Here is a 19,463-nt window from a genome sequence, read left to right as displayed (position 1 = left end):
CGTAGAGTGGTTCGAGAACGGGACGAGGGAAGACTGCTTAAGGAAGAGGGGACATGATAACAAATATTAATGCATTAATTATGACATTGATAATAACGACGAGCTTGCCAGGGCTTGGCACTAAAGTATCGTTACGCACAATACAGGATTTGTTTTTGGTGTGCGTTTCTCTTTTAGAAAACGTAGACTCCTAAGCAGGTTTGTACAACTCTTCCTGTTGCGAACTAGGTGGATATCAAGTTCTTATTGAAAATACATACGTGTACAATTGAGACATTGTATGTCACCACCGGGTAAGACAGCAAATATGGATACAGTTGCGCAAACAGGTGCGGGATTTGTTGACAGAACGCATAGAAGTTTTGGCCAGACACCGTTATTCGTGCTCATGGTTTAGGGCGAGTTGGTAAGCGTTGAAACTTGTCGTAAAGCACGGGGTTCTCAGGACTAAATGCGCCTTTCCTGCTATTCTTCTCCTCTTCTCAGCGCTTCCTGCTTATGGTGGCCACCGCACTTCATGGCTAAAAATGCAGAACTCAAAATGGACAGCTAAACGGAGTTGAACTCTCCCGTTGGGTTATTATTGTCCAATGATCTGGATATTCTACAACCACCTGATGCTCATTTTGAAATGTGATCCATCCTGTGTTCTACACGGTCGTGGTTTTGCTATAGTTGAATAAGTTCACCTTTATTTCATATCTCAAGATGCAGCACCTACATCATTGGTCAATATGTGACAATTTGTGCTATAGTAATAGAGTAATTAAGTGAGCTATGTGCTCAAACCATGCATTGAGAAACCACACCACAACAGTTGAGTAGAAATTTGTTTTATGGAGACAATTCTGCCTTTTTACACATTGGCACACTTGGCAGGACTGGTCACATCCATGGCCTCTGTTTGATTGTTGCCAGCTCTCATGGAAACATATGCAGTCCATGTCAGGTTGCATGAGAGACATTTTTTATCCTGTTGTCTTTGAACACGGTTGTGTTCCTGTTGGCCAGGCCTTTGAACAGATTTCATTGGTCCCTGATGAGCCAACTAGACACAGACAAACAGGAGAGAGGCACAATAAAGTACATTATTGTACTTTCTTTTCAAAACCATACAGAATCAAACCCAGTGTGTGAACATCTGCTCGTTGTGGCTCCATGGAGCCGCTGAAGAACATTTTTACCCGCGGCCCACTGTCGAACTGGAAAGGTCTGGAACAATCACAAAAAGGGACCTTCACCAATCCCGTGTGGACGGCTTTATTTGACTATGAGGCGTCTGGTAAAGACGAGCTCACCCTCCACAAAGGTGACCTGGTGGAAGTCCTGTCGCTGGACTCTGAGATATCCGGTGACGAGGGCTGGTGGGCGGGCAAGGTCAACAACAAAGTGGGAATCTTTCCCTCGAACTATGTCTCCTTCAAGCCTCCTTCATATGGGAAACTGCAGGGCAATGGAGTCGGCGTGGTAGGGGAGCTTGGGCCAGCCGTAGTGGGGGTGGGGGAGTTCGAACCCGAGGCTGTGGATTTCAGGGAACTGAGCCTCGAGGAGGTCATTGGGGTCGGCGGCTTCGGCAAGGTGTATCGCGGTACGTGGAGAGGTGGGCTGGAGGTGGCCGTGAAGGCGGCCCGCCAGGACCCAGACGAGGACATCAGCGTGACGGCGCAGAACGTGCGTCAGGAGGCCCGGCTGTTTGCCATGCTCACTCACCCCAACATCATCGCCCTCAAAGGGGTTTGCTTACAGGAACCTAACTTGTGCCTCATCATGGAGTACGCATCCGGTGGCCCGCTGAGCCGAGCGCTGGCTGGGCGCCGCATCCCGCCGCACGTCTTGGTCAACTGGGCAGTACAGATTGCTAGAGGGATGCTCTACCTGCACACAGAGGCCATCGTTCCTGTCATCCATCGTGACCTCAAGTCTAACAACAGTAAGTCACCAAACTGGTCACATCCACAGTAGGCTGGTTTTAACGATGCACAGAGGTGAGAACATTGTTATAGACAACACTATAGAGAGCTAAAAGGCCAAACGGGTGTCAACTACTGTGAATTACCACATTTCCTTAGTTCCATGACAAACTGTCAAATTCAGTTTCACCTGTTCAATTTTCTCTGAGTGAAATGGTTAGTCTTTCTATTTGCTGGGGAGCTTGACCTACAGGCCTCAGGACATTGTACTATAGGTTATATTGTTGCATTGCCAGAGGCTACACCTCACCACACACATTCTTTGGCGAAGCTCACTTTTCTCCCCTCTCCACTACAATACCGGCTCTAATAGCTCACAAATTACAAGCACAAACATACACATTTTATTATTATTGTCCCTTCAAATGGCAAAATGGGACACTATTAATTCACTTTGGCTGCAGTCCAAAAGGGATTTCAATTTTGTCACAGGTTTTGTTGTGTTTGCTCTTGGCTTGATCTCACAGGGAGCGTGGGAAACGAGATGATTATTTGGACAGAGCATCTCTCTCTCTCTGTTGCGCTACGTTATTGCTTCATGTCATGTGACTGTAGCCTGTATACATATAACAGAATGAAGAGAGCTCTCAGTCTGAGGAGATTGTGAAACGTCTAGCGAGCATTTCTCGATAATGAGACCAGCCGCTTCACAAGCAAAGGTCAAGAATTCTAGTGGGTGAATTTTAAAGACCGTCAGAAGTCACTCTTTGAACTTTGATGACGTTCATTGCGAGAATGGCCGTGATGTAGGCTTATGTAGGTGTTTTGGGCTCTAGCTTTGGCCATATAGGCCCTTCCATGGACCTTGTCATTAAACCACATCAAATCGATGCAATGAAGGTGATGCAGAGAGAATTCAACCCTCTCAAACCAAACGCTTCTCGGAACTGTCAGGCTGAGAGGCTTGATAGTAGCCTTGATTGTCAAAACACAATGCCACCTGAATTCACACAAAGGCAAAACCATTATTATCATAATTTTGACAAGTCCGATAATCCCTGTCAGTGGCTTGGCAATATCTGTAATGGTTCAGTTTGTTTTTGTTCCACATCCCCTCCTTTTCCATTCGTTCAGATCACCACAGACCCACTTCCATCTTGGATAATCTCTCTGTGCAGCCGTCTTACGTTAGGCAAACAGAAAAAGATCGAGGTAGTGTTTTTGTTAGACGAGACCGACACCACTTCGGAGAATATGGACCATGGTAGGTCTGTCGTCTTAGTTCTACACCCAATTTCAAGGTTTTCGGTCACACCAAATACTAAGTAGGCCAAAGTATCACTGTTTCAGTCCATCACCTAAATCTTCCTCATTAAGAGGCAAGCCAGCAGCTGGGAGAATCCCGGGTCTGACGGGAAAATAATCTGTTTGAGAGTGAGCTGGCAACCGGAGGGTAACTGGTATAAAATTCTGGATGCCATTGCCTTGTCTGACGTTGTGCCCTTTAGCAAGGCACTTAACCCCCCACAGCAACTGCTCCACGAGCGCCCAGTATGGCAGCTCCCTGCCTCAACCTCTCCAACCTGTATGTTTGCCTATTGGAGGGGTTGGGATAAAGCAGAAGTCACATTTTAGTTGGACATTGTGTACAATTGACAAATCAAGTCAATCTTAACTTGTTCCCACATACTCCCCTCCACTCTCATTCTCCACTGTTCTGAACTGACATCAACGAATCCACTGGACTGGAAAACATCCCTGTTGCGCAAATATATATATGTTTTAATGTAGGGTTTGTAGGCTATATGGAGCAACACAACCAACACAGTCCCTCTTTGTGATGTAAAGATGTTATCTCTGCACTACCTCCTGCCTCTTGTTGTTTGTTTGCTTCTTCTCTGAAGCTTTGTCCCAGACCTGCCTATACTTGTCTCTCTGTTGGGGCAGTGAGCAATATACAGTTGTTTGGGGAAAGGGACGTCTGTGTTCGCTCCCGATGGGTTACAAAAGACACGGTCTGTTCCTGTAGAGAGAGCGAGAGAACAAGGGCATGGTTTCTTCAGTGTTTCACCGATCATTTCAAAGTGTACAGGAGAACCACCCCTTTAATCAAATCCAATTATATTGGTCACATCCCATACACATATTTATCAGATGTTGTTACGGGTTTAGCGAAATGCTTTCAGGGTTCAAGGAAAGGTAGAGAGGCGCACAAGTTGGTGGCCATTGAAGGAACATTGAGGTGTTCGAGCTTCTAAAAATCACAAACCATTGATCCACAACGAAGTTCCTGCTATTAGGTGAACTGTGAAATAGGTAGCGTAGAGATGTGGTCTTAAGGGCAGATATTCAGAAGAATGCAGAAGGTTCTGGTGCAAAGGTGTCCAATTTTTTATTTCTAGTGTTCAATAGTGATAGCCGACGAAGACCCCTATTAGCAGGAACAGAACCTGGTAATACCTGGATGTAGGATGGGACATAAACCTAACAACTTCAATGACTAATTTCTCTGAACAGGGGGAAAGAATCATCACCAAATTCACTGAGAATACATTACATAGGATGAAGAATCAATACTCTGAGCCGCATCTCAATACTACTTGTCATACATATAAACCTGATACTATATTCTGTCGGGATGGGCGTTGGGTGTCTGTGGGCTGCTTTTGACAATTTCTTTGGATTCCTTATGTCTTATTCATTGTTAGAAAAAAAGTTTGGTTCAAATCTGATGTTAGGTAATATAATTATTGAATATAATATGAATCCTACAAATGATTGTGCCCAAATTGGTCATTTTAAATCAATTTAGTTGAATTTCTCAAAGATCAAAATCTATTTCAACAAAATAATTTTGCCGGAATGCTCATTTGACATGTTTCTAACGACAGAAATGATTTCAGAACAATCTGAGATGGTGGGTGTCATTTGAAGACTTTTAAAGTGAATTAAAATAGTTTTTTTTAGTGCACTGTTGCAACAATAGAGCTGTGTTTAGGGTGACAAGACACTATTTATAGCTGTAGAGATTTGAAAGAAGAGCCTGGAGCGTTGTGCTGTAGTTACACATCAGTGAAGCGTACTGATTGAACAGGACCATTGAAGAAAGTGCACACAGAAGACAGCCTAGAATGCAGGCCAGAGGCCATCACTGGAAAGTAGATGCAGAGAGACACACACACACAAGAGTGAGCGTGTACACGTATACACAGGGCTGGATTAAGAAATCATGAGCCCCGGGGATTTTAAAAACGCATTTCATGCAATTCTACCTCGTTTACATGGTAAAAGACATTAGCTGAATCTTTTTTTTAATACCACACAAATGACCTAAATGATTGGCTACTCTGACACTGAGAAACAGAGCTCAATCTGGCTACTAAATACAATTTCCAGTGGCACACTGACTCACCTAATGTTGAAGATGAAGCCATACTGATAGCTGCAGCAACTATAGAAATATATTCTATAGATGGCAGTTCTCATTCAAGTCAGGAATGGCATCCAATGCTAGTGTACCCATGAGTTTAGCAGTCAGATTGCCAGGGTCAGAGGTTACAAAACCCATCTATAGATTGCATGTCTATGGCCACAATGCAACAAACTGTAGCCTATATTTGGCTCACATGCTGTCAATACTGCAGCCTCACTGGACTGTAGGCATACCGGTAACTGCCAAAATAAAGGCGTAAACAAGGGACACTTTAGTAAATAAGGAATACAAAATTATATGTTATGGTGTGGGGTGCATTTTCCTGGCATGGATTAGGGCCACTTGTAGAATCTATGCCAAGGTGCATTGAAGCTGTTCTGGCAGCTCGTTGTGGCACAACACCTTTTAAGACCTTTTATGTTGGTGTTTCCTTATTTTGGCAGATACTTGTATGTGCTTGTGATAACTTAATTCACAGTTATTTTTACAGTATATATTTCCTTAATATTGTAAAAAAAAAAATATATATATATATATATATAGTACCTGTCAATTTTGGACACACCAACACATTCCAGGTTTTTAAAAAACTATTTTCTACATTGCAGAAGTGAAGTAATAGTTGCAATAGTGAAGACATCAAAACTATGACATTACACATATGGAATCATGTAGTAACCAAAAAAGTGTTCAACAAATCAAAATCTGTTTTATATTTGAGATTCTTCAAAGTAGCCACCCTTTGCCTTGATGACAGCTTTGCACAGTCTTGGAATTCTCTCAACCAGCTTCACCTGGAATGCTTTTCAAACAGTCTTGAAGGAGTTCCCACATATGCTGAGCACTTGTTGGCTGATTGTGGAGGCCAGGTAATCTGATGCAGCACTCCATCGCTCTCCTTCACGGTCAAATAGCCCTTATACAGCCTTGAGGTGTGTTGGGTCATTGTCCTGTTGAAAAACAAATTATAGTGGGACTAAGCGCAAACCAGATAATGGTCACCAGCAAAGCACCCCACACCATCACACCTCCTCCTCCATGCTTCACGGTGGGAACCATGCACGTGGAGATCATCCGTTCACCTACTATGCGTCTCACAAAGACACGGCAGTTGGAACCAAAAATCTCAAATTTGGACTCATCAGATAAAGGACAGATTTCCACCTGTCTAATGTCCATTGCTCATGTTTCTTGGCCCAAGCAAGTCTCTTCCTCTTATTGATGTCCTTTAGTAGTGGTTTCTTTGCAGCAATTTGACCACGAAGGCCTGATTCACGCAGTTTCCCCTGAACAGTTGATGTTGAGATATGTCTGTTACTTGAACTCTATAAAGCATTTATTTAGGCTGCAATTTCTGAGGCTTGTAATTCTAATGAACTTATCCTCTGCTGCCGAGGTAACTCTGGGTATTCCTTTCCTGTAAGCGTTCCTCATGAGAGCCAGTTTCATGATGGTTTCTGCGACTGCACTTGAAGAAACTTTCAATTCCTACCTTGTCACAAGACAACTGATTCGCTCAAATGCATTAAGAAGGAAAGAATTTCCACAAATTAAATTTGAGCAAGGCACACCTGTTAATTGAAATGCATTCCAGGTGATTGGTTGAAGTTGGTTGAGAGAATGCCAAGAGTGTGCAAAGCTGGCATCCAGGCGAAGGGTGGCTACTTTGAAGAATCTCAAATATAAATGTATAAAATAAGACTTTTTTTTTTTTTAGTTACAACATGATTCCATCTGTAATTTCATAATTTCGATGTCTTCACTATTTTTCTACAATGTAGAAAATTGTAAAAATAAAGAACCCCTTGAATGAGTAGGTGTGTCCAAAATTTTGACTGGTACTGTATATAATTGTCTTAAATACAATAAAAAATGTAGAGATATATAATAATTTTTTGCTGCCTCTTGGGCCCCTCACGGGCCTGGGCCCAGGGGCTTCACCCGGTAAGCCCCTGTATTAATCCTACACACACACACACACACACACACACACACACACACACACACACACACCCCCACATCAGTCAGTCATTGACACATTGGCCTTCAGGTGCACACAATCGGTCGTAAACACATTGTCACACATACACTATGAATACACACTTATAATTAGAGGTCGACTGATTATGATCTTTCAACGCCGATATCGATTATTGGAGGACAAAAAAAGCAGATACCGAATAAAATGCTAATTAATTACTTCATACAATGAGGGGCCTCCCGGGTGGCGCAGTGGTTAAGGGCGCTGTACTGCAGCGCCAGCTGTGCCATCAGAGTCCCTGGGTTTGCACCCAGGCTCTGTCGTAACCGGCCGCGACCGGGAGGTCCGTGGGGCGACGCACAATTGGCCTAGCGTCGCCCGGGTTAAGGAGGGCTTGGTCGGTAGGGGTGTCCTTGTCTCATCGCGCACCAGCGACTCCTGTGGCGGGCTGGGCGCAGTGTGCGCTAGCCAAGGTGGCCAGGTGCACAGTGTTTCCTCCGGCGCATTGGTGCGGCTGGCTTCCGGGTTGGATGCGCACTGTGTTAAGAAGCAGTGCGGCTTGGTTGGGTTGTGTATCGGAGGATGCTTGACTTTCAACCTTTCGTTTCTCCCGAGCCCGTACGGGAGGTGTAGCAATGAGACAAGATAGTAGCCACTACAACAATTGGATACCACGAAATTGGGGAGAAAAAGGGGTAAAATTAAAATTAAAATAAATAATTTAAATCATACAATGTGATTTTCTGGATTTTCGTTTTAGATTCTGTCTCTCACAGTTGAAGTGTACCTATGATAAAAAATTACAAACCTCTACATGCTTTGTAAGTAGGAAACACTACCGATTTTTGCAGGTTATCAAATACTTGTTTTCCCCACTGTATATACACACACACATTTTTGTAATAATTACAATTGCAACAATACTGAATGAACAATGAACACTTATTTTAACTTAATATAATGCATAAATAAAGTCAAGTTTAAAAATATATACTTGTGTATTGATTTTAAGAAAGGCATTGATGTTTATGGTTAAGTACACATTGGAGCAACGACAGTCGCTGATTGTTTTTTATAAGATAAGTTTAATGCTAGCTAGCAACTTACCTTGGCTTACTGCATTCGCGTAACAGGCAGGCTCCTCGTGGAGTGCAATGTAATCAGGTGGTTAGAGCGTTGGACTAGTTAACTGTAAGGTTGCAAGCCTGGATCCCCCGAGCTGACAAGGTAAAAATCTGTCGTTCTGCCTCTGAACGAGGCAGAACGTTCCTAGGCCGTCATTGAAAATACAAACGTGTTCTTAACTGACTTGCCTAGTTAAATAAAGTTTTATTTTTTATTTTTTACAAAAATAACAAGTAAATACATTTTTTTAATCTGCAAAATCGGCGCCCAAAAACACCGATTTACGATTTGTTATCTTGAAATCGGCCCTAATTAATCGGCCATTCCGATTAATCGGCCGACCTCCACTTATAATAATAGTACATGGGACTTGTATGCCACTTTTCAATGACCCAAAGTCGCTCTACATTTGTAGAACGAGATCAATACAAGGCCAGACTAACAGCAGGAAGAAACACACATGAAACAAAGAGTGTGTGTGTGTGTGTGTGTGTGTGTGTGTGTGTGTGCGCGCGTGCACTCTGGAGCTTGGCCAACTATAGTTGGAAATCACATGGAAAATGCCACACTAAATCATTGGTGGAGTCAAACTAAACTTAATTGTCTTTTCAAGAATAACAACAGTTTAAAAACCGGTTGATAGCTACCAATTAATTTCCAGGAATATTGAGTCTGTCTGTGTGGTGCGTGCGTTTGTCAATCACTCTGTGTGTAGCCAGTTGATGTGATAACCGTCTTGTGGGTTGACAGAAATACTTTCCCCAAAACCTTAAATGTTATCTGCAAAGTAGACTTACCTGGCAGAAGTAAATCTATTATTAGTTATTTGCAAACTTTGCCATGAAATGATCAGCAGCAGTACAGAACCATCGCTAGACCGGCACATTAGACCACATTCCTCACTCGCTAGATTCACAGTTAAAGGGACCGAATGGGAATTAAAGGGGAATTACCCCCCCACAAAAAATAAATAAATCACATTTGTTCATTTTCTTCCAGACCCCAAAAAATTATGATATTCAGATGTGGTTTAAGCATTGACATGGACTCAGAACATCCAATTTATTTCATTGTTTCTCTATAAACAATTGTAATTTTGAGAGTGAAGAACAATTATTTTTTTTAAACCAGCAAAAATACAACTTAGAAAACAACATAATTTGAGAGAATTTAAAACCGTTTTCAAAATAATTAATGTATAGGGCTCCCTTAGTTGTTCATCAACCATCATTCTACCAGGTATATTGACAGAACTTACTGCACTAAGGACCCGAGAACAGCCGCAAAGGAGAAGAATGTGCCTATTTAAAGGAGCTCTCATGCTAGAAAATGTTTAAATAAATCTTGGATCAACACTTTTTTTTTCCCCTGAGTGGACAAGCATCTGACACAGCTGTGCACCACCAGCATGTTTTCACTCCGGGCCCCTAGTGCCCCAACGCAAAACATCCCCTGTGTTATTCTGCCCTCACAGACACTTGCAGTCTCTCGCTACTCACACACAGCAACATTCCCAAGCTCACTGAGGGGAATTATGAGGGCAATTTGGACATTTAGCCCACAGTGGTGGCATGTAAGGTATTCAGTCCAGGAAATAGACATATTGAACTTGATAAACTCCTAAAATGCATAGTGACTTCTATCTGTAACAGGGGTTGCTGCGTCAATAGACTTGCTTTGCCAGTCACAGGTATGTAGGTGGAGACTACAGAGTCAACCAATACTAGGCTAAAGAGTGCTGATCTTGGATCAAGTCCTGTTTGTCCATGTCATCTTACTCATTGTGATCTAACTCTGAGACGCTGTAAGAAGACGAGCCCTGATATGGACATTAGAAAGAGAATCCTAGAGGAATTTTATGTAAATAGAAGTACAGTGCCTTCTGAAAGTATTCACAACCCTTTTAATTTTTCCACATTTAAAATTTAGATTTTGTCACTGGCCTACACAATTTTCCCTATTGTCAAAGTGGAATTATGTTTTTAGAAATGTTTAAAAAGTAAAAAAGCTGAAATGCCTTGAGTCAATATGTATTTAACCCTTGAAGTTATGGCAAGCCTAAGTTCAGGAGTAAAACTGTGCTTAATAAGTTGCATAGACTCTGTGGGCAATAAGTGTTTTTAACATGATTTTTGAATGACTACAGAATCTCTGTACCCCACACATAAAATTATCTGTAAGGTCCATCAGTCGAAGAGTGAATTTCAGACACAGATTCAACCACAAAGACCAGGGAGGTTTTCCAATACCTCGGATAGATGGGTAAAAAAAAAGCAGACATTGAATATCCCTTTGAGCATGGTGAAGTTATTAGTTACACTTTGGATGGTGTATCAATTCACCTAGTCACTATAAAGATACAGGTGTCCTTCCTAACTCAGTTGCTGGTGAGGTAGGAAACCGCTCAGGGATTTCACGATGAGTTCCATGGTGATTTTAAAACAATTACAGAGTTTTTAATGGCTGTGATAGGAGAAAATAGGATGGATCAACAACATTGTAGTTACTCCACAATACTAAACTAAATGACAGAGTAAAAAGAAGGAAGCCTGTACAGAATAAAAATATTCAAAAACATGCATTCTGTTTGCAATAAGGCACTAAAGTAAAACTGCCAAATAAAATGGCAAAGAAATTACATTTATGTCCTGAATACAAAACATTCTGTTTGGGGCAAACACAACACATCACTGAGTACCACTTTTCATATTTTCAAGCATGGTGGTGGATGCATCATGTTATGGGTTTGCTTGTCATTGGCAAGGACTAGGGAGTTTTTTGGGGGGGATACAAATAAACTGAATAGAGCTAAGCGCAGGCAAAATCCTAGAGGAAAATTTGGTTCAGTCTGCTGTCCAACAGACACTGGGAGACGAATTCACCTTTCAGGAGGACAATAACCTATAACACAAGGCCAAATATACACTGGAATTGCATACCAGGACAACATTGAAGGTTCCTGAGTGGCTTAGTTACAGTTCTGACTGAATTTGGCTTGAAAAACTATGGCAAGACTTGAAAATTGCTGTCTAGCAATGATCAACAACCAACTTGACAGAGCTTAAAGAATAATGTGCAAATATTGTACGATCCAGGTGTGGAAATACTTTCTCTTAGAGACAACCAGAAAGACAGCTGTAATCGCTGCCAAAGGTGACTAACACGTATTGACTCAGGGGTGTAAATACTTATGTGCAGGAGTTATTTCTGTATTTCATAGTTAATAAATCGTCAAACATTTCTAAAAAATATGTTTTCACTTTGTAATAGTTACATTTTTAAAATCCATTTTGAATTCAGCCTGTAGAACAAAAAATGTGGAATAAGTCTAGGGGTATGAATACTTTCTGAAAGCACTGTGATGGTTAGAGAGAGGGCATCACAGTTATGGCCGATTTAGTCATTTGAAATAAAGTGGTTTGTTAAGTAGGTCATGGGATGAGTAGAAAGAGACGGTACTCGTAAATTCAAATCAATAACTACTCTGCATTTTAAAATTGCAAACAAGCTATTCTCTATTTGTGGCTTGAAATACAACTAGGAAGAAATCCTGGTCTTGTAGATGGAAACTGGTTGAAATGCTAAATGTAACCACAAATCAATTGAATAAATTACCTTGCTATTAGTTAATTCCAATCTTCTATATTAATTCTCCAACCAATCAAGGTTTTTTTCTACAAATACCTTTGTCACAAAGTGCATAGTTTCGCTTACTGTCTGTCCATGTTGAGACAACAAAGTTCAAAAACCCCAACTATAGCACAGCCGACACAGAGGGTGGCAAGGAAAAACTCCCTCAGTCTTGATTGGAACAAACCTGTACTTATCCTTTTGCTGACATTGGCATATCCTCAATGCCAGCATGTTGCTGCAAGACAGGCATCACCTGTGATGGGGTGGCGGTACCAGGCTCTGTGGAGGAGTTCAACCAGGGCAAGGCTCTGTGGAGGAGTTCAACCAGGGCAAGGCTCTGTGGAGGAGTTCAACCAGGGCAAGGCTCTGTGGAGGAGTTCAACCAGGGCAAGGCTCTGTGGAGGAGTTCAACCAGGGCAAGGCTCTGTGGAGGAGTGGAGGAGTTCAACCAGGGCAAGGCTCTGTGGAGGAGTTCAACCAGGGCAAGGCTCTGTGGAGGAGTTCAACCAGGGCAAGGCTCTGTGGAGGAGTTCAACCAGGGCAAGGCTCTGTGGAGGAGTTCAACCAGGGCAAGGCTCTGTGGAGGAGTTCAACCAGGGCAAGGCTCTGTGGAGGAGTTCAACCAGGGCAAGGCTCTGTGGAGGAGTTCAACCAGGGCAAGGCTCTGTGGAGGAGTTCAACCAGGGCAAGGCTCCGGTGTGTTTCCCTTGGCACAGTGTCTGACTGGCTGTGATAAGAGTTCACTAGGCCCAGGCCCCCCCTCTCTTTATTTTGGAAATGCTGGCAGGCTGCATCCGGAGATCCCAGGTTCTGATTGGGTTGGGGGGGGGCAGGATGGTGAAGGGGATGGTGGAGCAGGTAGGAGTTGGCACGGGATTCCCTTTCACGCACTGCAGGCCCCATTGGGTACCTCTGGCTTGGAGTCACACATGCATTGATACACACGCATATACACAGACACACACACACACACACACACAACCTCCCTACACACACACAATCCCCCTACACACACACTTGACTAATGTTCCAGAATAATAATATAGTATAGAACAGGGAGCTTTAGGATGACGGCCCGAACAACAGAACTCCAGGGGACGAGAGGGGACAACGAGGCACTGTAAGGTCACACCAAACAGGATGTGAGAGGATTCCAAAACCCAGGAAATTGTTGAATTTTTATCCAGGTTTAGGCTAACATTTGGTTTCTCTCACTAGCTTGGTTTGGAATCTTTTCTACAGTGATCCGAAGGCAGTTGTCATGTAGATAGAGAATTCTCACCACTGTCTTGTAAAATTCTAAAAGGATCAGTCTGATATTTGGCTAGAAACATTTGACACATTTTCCTGTATTATGTTTCCATCTCTGTACCTGAGCATGTGTATATGCAGTTGTTGTATTAGAGTTGAGGGATACTTATCATACTTCTACATTTCCGTTTGGCTCTCAGTCAGTTGAAACTGATTTATCTGTTGCAGTGCTGTTCTACACGACTGTGCAAACATTGGAGAGTGTTTAGTCAGCCAAACCTTGATTAGCTAGGTAGGTCAACGCACGACATGGGACCAATGCATTGTACCATGTTTTAAAAAGGGGTAGTTAAAAAGGAAGTGACTGCCCACTTACCACCAGCTACGTCTGACACAACCTCCTGACCTCGACCCCTGATTGACCCCTTTTGGTGACCCCCACATTCTGGATTTCCCAGAATACCAGAGAGGAAGAGGTGAAGTGATAGGGTTGACTCCGCCCCCAAATTGGTCTGTGCGAGCATAAAGCTTTGAAAAGACCAAGTGGGGAATATTTTATATAGGAGTTGTGCTTGTTGTTCACATACGTGTCTGCCCTCTCATTTCCAGAATGTTTCCGACTACTCCCTTCCTGCCTTCCGCCTTTGCGGGAATTTTTTCATTTTGTTAGAGCAGGCAGTCCAATATCTCGTCAATATATAGAGGATACTCAGCGAATGGAGGTTAAACTTCAACAACTGGCAGCCGTTTTGGCTCCAGTAGTTTGTGTTTGCTAGCGTTGGTTAATAGGTGAGTTATCTCAGGCCCTTGGTGCATTACATGATGCAGAGATCATCAACTCTCTCTCAGACAGCGTTGATGTTAGTGTTGATGTTAGCATCACTGTGATTTGGACATGTATCTTCTGCCTCAGTCTCTGTTTCTGTGTCTCTATTTTCTGTATCTGTCTCCCTCCCTTTCCCTCAGAGTTTGAGGTTGCCAGACTGTCTGTCAGCCCATGGCTCCGTCCCTCGGGACAAAGCTCTCGTTCTTCCCGGGGAAAGCCCCCCACCCCTGCCGGAATTCTCCCTCGCCTACGGACAGAGAGCAGATCCGGCCCAAACCCACAGGAGGGGAGGGCAGAGAGAGAGAGAGAGAGGAAGATATGGAGAGAGATTAACAGTAGAGACAGATGACCACTTTATGAGTTACTGATCAGTGTCATGCTACTAATGAATTTAGTTGTCAACGCAGGTGAGGCCTTATTCCGTAACGTTGCAAAAAGAACAACCAATATCTGTGTAAGTACAAGCTACATTTAGATAGCTGATGTTTTAAAGTTAGTGAGGGAAATACAAGTCTCCAGCTTCAGCTATTTTTGCAATTCGTTCCAGTCATTGGCAGCAGAGAGCTGGAAGGAAAGGCGGCCAAAGGGGTGTTTGCTTTGGGGATGAATAGTGAGATATACCTACTGGAGCGCGTGCTACAGGTGGGTGTTGTTATCGTGACCAGTGAGCTGAGATGAGGCGGAGCTTTACCTAGCAAAGACTTATAGATGACCTGGAGCCAGTGGGTCTGGCAACGGATATGTAGCGAGAGCCAGCCGATTAGAGCATACAGGTCACAGTGATGGGTGGTATATGGGGCTTTGGTGACAAAACGGATGGCACTGTGATAGACTGCATCCAGTTTGCTGAGTAGAGTGTTGGAGGCTATTTTGTAAATGACATCGCTGATGTCGAGGATCAGTAGGATGGTCAGTTTTACTAGGGTATGTTTGGCGGTGTGAGTGAAGGAGGCTTGGTTGTGAAATAGAAAGCCGATTCTAGATTTATTTTTGGATTGGAGATGTTTAGTATGAGTCTGGAAGGAGAGTTTACAGTCTAGCCAGACACTTAGGTATTTGTAGTTGTCCACATATTCTAATTCAGAACCGTCCAGAGTAGTGATGCTAGTCGGGCGGGCGGGTGCGGGTAGCGAACGGTTTAAAAGCATGCATTTAGTTTTACTTGCGTTTAACAGCAGTGGGAGGCCACGGAAGGAGTGTTGTATGTCATTGAAGCTTGTTTGGAGGTTTGTTACCATTGCCACCATTGTTCCTGTTCCCAAGAAAGCTAACTGAGCTAAACGACTACCGCTACGTAGCACTCACTTCTGTCATCATGTAGTGCTTTGAGAGACTAGTCAAGGACCATATCACCTCCACCCGACCTGACACACTAGACCCACTCCAATTTGCTTACATTAACATTAACATTAACATTTAAGTAATTTAACAGACGCTCTTATCCAGAGCGACTTACAAATTGGTGCATACACCTTATGACATCCAGTAGAATAGTCACTTTACAATAGTGCATCTAAATCTTAAAGGGGGGGGGGGTGAGAAGGATTACTTATCGCCCCAATAGGTCCACAGACGACGCAATCGCAACCACACTGCACACTGCCCTAACCCATCTGGACAAGAGGAACTCGTCATCAAGCTCGAGACCCTGGGTCTCGACCCCGCCATGTGCAACTGGGTACTGGACTTCCTGATGAGCCACCCCCCAGGTGGTGAGGGTAGGTAACATCTCCACCCCGCTGATCCTCAACACTGGGGCCCCACAAGGGTGCGTTCTGAGCCCTCTCCTGTACTCCCTGTTCACCCACGACTGCGTGGCCATGCACGCCTCCAACTCAATCAAGTTTGCAGACGACACTACAGTGGTAGGCTTGATTACCAACAATGACGAGACGGCTTACAGGGATGAGGTAAGGGCCCTCGGAGTGTGGTGTCAGGAAAATAACCTCACACTCAACGTCAACAAAACAAAGGAGATGATTGTGGACTTCAGGAAGCAGCAGAGGGAGCACCCCCCTTATCCACATCGACGGGACAGTAGTAGAGAGGGTAGTAAGTTTTAAGTTCCTCGGCGTACACATCACGGACAAACTGAATTGGTCCACCCACACAGACAGCATTGTGAAGAAGGCACAGCAGCGCCTCTTCAACCTCAGGAGGCTGAAGAAATTCTGCTTGTCACCAAAAGCACTCAAACTTCTACAGATGCACAATCGAGAGCATCCTGTTGGGCTGTATACGGCAACTGCTCCGCCCACAACTGTAAGGCTCTCCAGAGGGTAGTGAGGTCTGCACAACGCATCACCGGGGGCAAACTACCTGCCCTCCAGGACATCTACACCACCCGATGTCACAGGAAGGCCATAAAGATCATCAAGGACAACAACCACCCGAGCCACTGACTGTTCACCCCACTATCATCCAGAAGGCGAGGTCAGTACAGGTGCATCAAAGCAGGGCCCAAGAGACTGAAAAACAGCTTCTATCTCAAGGCCATCAGACTGTTAAACAGCCACCACTAACATTGAGTGGCTGCTGCCAACATACTGACTCAACTCCAGCTCACTTTAATAATGGAAATTGATGTAATACATGTATCACTAGCCACTTTAAACAATACCACTTAATATAATGTTTACATTACTCATCTCATATGTATATATTGTACTCTATACTATCTACTGCATCTTGCCTATGCTGTCCTGTACCATCACTCATTCATATATCTTTATGTACATATTCTTTATCCCTTTACACTTGTGTGTATAAGGTAGTAGTTGTGGCATTGTTAGGTTAGATTACTCGTTGGTTATTACTGCATTGTCGGAACTAGAAGCACAAGCATTTTGCTACACTCGCATTAACATCTGCTAACCATGTGTATGTGGCAAATAAAATTTGATTTGATTTAACGCAGTGTCCAAAGAAGGGCCAGATGTATATAGAATGGTGTCGTTTGCTTTGAGGTGGATCAGGGAATCACCCGCAGCAAGAGCAACATTGTTGATATATACAGAGAAAAGAGTCGGCCCGAGAATTGAACCCTGTGGTACTCCCATAGAGACTGCCAGAGGTCTGGACAACAGGCCCTCCGATTTGATACACTGAACTCTGTCTGAGAAGTAGTTGGTGAACCAGGCGAGGCAGTCATTTGAAAAACTAAGGCTGTTGAGTCTGCCAATAAAAATATGGTGATTGACAGTGTCGAAAGCATTGGCCAGGTCGATGTACTGTGCAGCAGTCTTAAATCTTTTATCGATGGCGGTTATGATATCGTTTAGTACCTTGAGCGTGGCTGAGGTGAACCATGGGAAATAGCACAACGCTTACTACCCTGTAACACGTTAAATAGCTTGAGTTCCCTTAGATAAGATAAGGCATTAGGAAACCTTTCTTCCCACAATGCAATGCAACAGAGCAAAATATCTTGTTTCCCATATAGGGATCTATTGCATACAGGGCCAGTAAATACATTTCTCTGCTCCTGAGAGAGTCATTTCAGTAAGTGACTACCTACTCTGTTTTCTGAACAACAAACTATACCAAACAGAGTCCTGTTGCCATGGGGATGGAGCAGCCGTCTTTCGGGCGTCTGTTTGGTTGCCCTGCCTGTGTCAGGGGGTTGATTGTTTGGAGCTGGGCAGGTACCACCTGACTTGCCTAGTTAAATAAAGGTTAAATAAAAAAATATCATAAAATAGCGACATTTGATGGATGGAATGGAGACTCGTTTTATTGTTGTTTACGTTTCGCTTACAAGGCCTTTCCAAGACGAGGACTCATCATGCAGCTAACAACATTGACAAGGAAAATTCTCCTGTCTAAGGTCTCATATGTACCCCATTTGGTTTGTTTTTCTGTAGTTACCTGATAACCTAGGATTCTAAGACAATGGTTTTACTGTAAATCCTCTGAATGAGAGGAAGTCTGACGCACATAAATGAGAAAAACAGTATGATTCTTGGAAAGACAAAATAGAGGCCAAGCGGGACGGAGGGCATTTGTCTGGTTCTCATCACACAATTTAATGCAATCAGCTCTCAACTGTGTCTATGCTCAGTTTTTAGATAGTCCTCCTAAGGCATCTCTGTGTTTACAATATGCATGTTTATTTGACGCTGTGTGTGACACTGCGTGTGTTGTTCCCATGTGCATACGCCTGTGTGTTCCGCTGTTCTCTCCATCTTTCTAGTAGTTGAAGTGTGTGTGTGTGTAGGTGCGCGCACCAGACCTCACTGTGTGAGGGTGCAGAGGTTACTGTTCATTGTGAGAGCTGAGCCTTTTCACGATACACCCCCCCCGCCCTCACCCCAGACTCTTGTGATGCATTCCTTTGTGACGTCAAACATGGCACGCCCGCTGGGCTGCCAGGCAGATGTCTACAGAGGGAGGCATCCAGAGTGTGTTTGTGGGTGAAACAGAGAGAACGCAAGAGAGACACAGAAAGAAAACATGCACTTATACTCTGAAATAAACTGAAAGTGTCTGAAAATAGCACAAGGCTTACTTCCCTGTAACACTTTAAATTCTTCCATAATGCTGACTCTCTCTGTCTGGACTTTGGATGCCTGTCATTCACCCTGAAGATGCCCATTTGGGCAGTGAAGAAGGAGGGCATGGGGTTGGTCAAATCCTACCGCATGTTTGGCTTATTTCCAGAGCTTCAACCTCTTCATCTCACACGAGAGAGCATATCCACACCAGAGGGAGCATATCCACACCAGAGAGAGCATATTCACACCAGAGAGAGCATATCCACACCAGAGAGAGCATATCCACACCAGAGAGAGCATATCCACACCAGAGAGAGCATATCCACACCAGAGAGAGCATATCCACACCAGAGAGAGCATATCCACACCAGAGAGAGCATATCCACACCAGAGAGAGCATATTGGATGTGCATAAAACCCATCATAGTCTGCATTGTTTTAATATTATATTCCCACGGGAGAAATGATGGTGCCTGTAAGTGTGACGTAGTCTATTTAAAACAAGTTGTTGGTTTGTTTTGTTTAGAATTTGATTAGAATTATTTGTTCTTTTTTTTTTAGGCCTTATCAATAATTAATTTAATCTTGCTTATTGACAATGTTCGTCATGTCCTCGCTCAGCCATAATGATATTTACAGTAGGCCTTGCCCCTATATTAGTGTGAATGGTATTGAAGCCATACAATTCTTTTAGAACAATATGGGCTCAAGTTAACATATAAAGTCTACATTTTTATTTAGTTCCTGTAAGCTATTTAACAAACTATAACAGACTAACATTGGAATTAGAGTTGATTCCAAGGCAATACAT

General features: G+C 43.4%; 1 protein-coding gene across 3 annotated transcripts in view; it reads left to right on the top strand.

The window, feature by feature from the left end:
• Nucleotides 1-19,463, top strand: part of LOC118391901 (mitogen-activated protein kinase kinase kinase 11) — a 42,000-nt gene continuing 22,537 nt past the window's right edge. For all 3 annotated transcript variants that reach the window (XR_008062630.1, XR_008062629.1, XM_035783392.2), the window contains exon 1: nt 1-1,930. Coding sequence is in view for 1 of the 3 variants with exons in the window: in XM_035783392.2 (XP_035639285.1) it covers nt 1,159-1,930 (772 nt within the window). In the remaining 2 variants the exon portion in view is untranslated. The remainder of the gene's footprint in view (nt 1,931-19,463) is intronic.

The sequence above is a fragment of the Oncorhynchus keta genome, chromosome 13 (genome assembly GCF_023373465.1).
Source record: "Oncorhynchus keta strain PuntledgeMale-10-30-2019 chromosome 13, Oket_V2, whole genome shotgun sequence".
NCBI classification, from domain to species: Eukaryota; Metazoa; Chordata; class Actinopteri; order Salmoniformes; family Salmonidae; genus Oncorhynchus; species Oncorhynchus keta.
The sequence above is the reverse complement of the archived record's forward strand: the minus strand, read 5'-3'. Positions and strand labels throughout refer to the sequence as shown.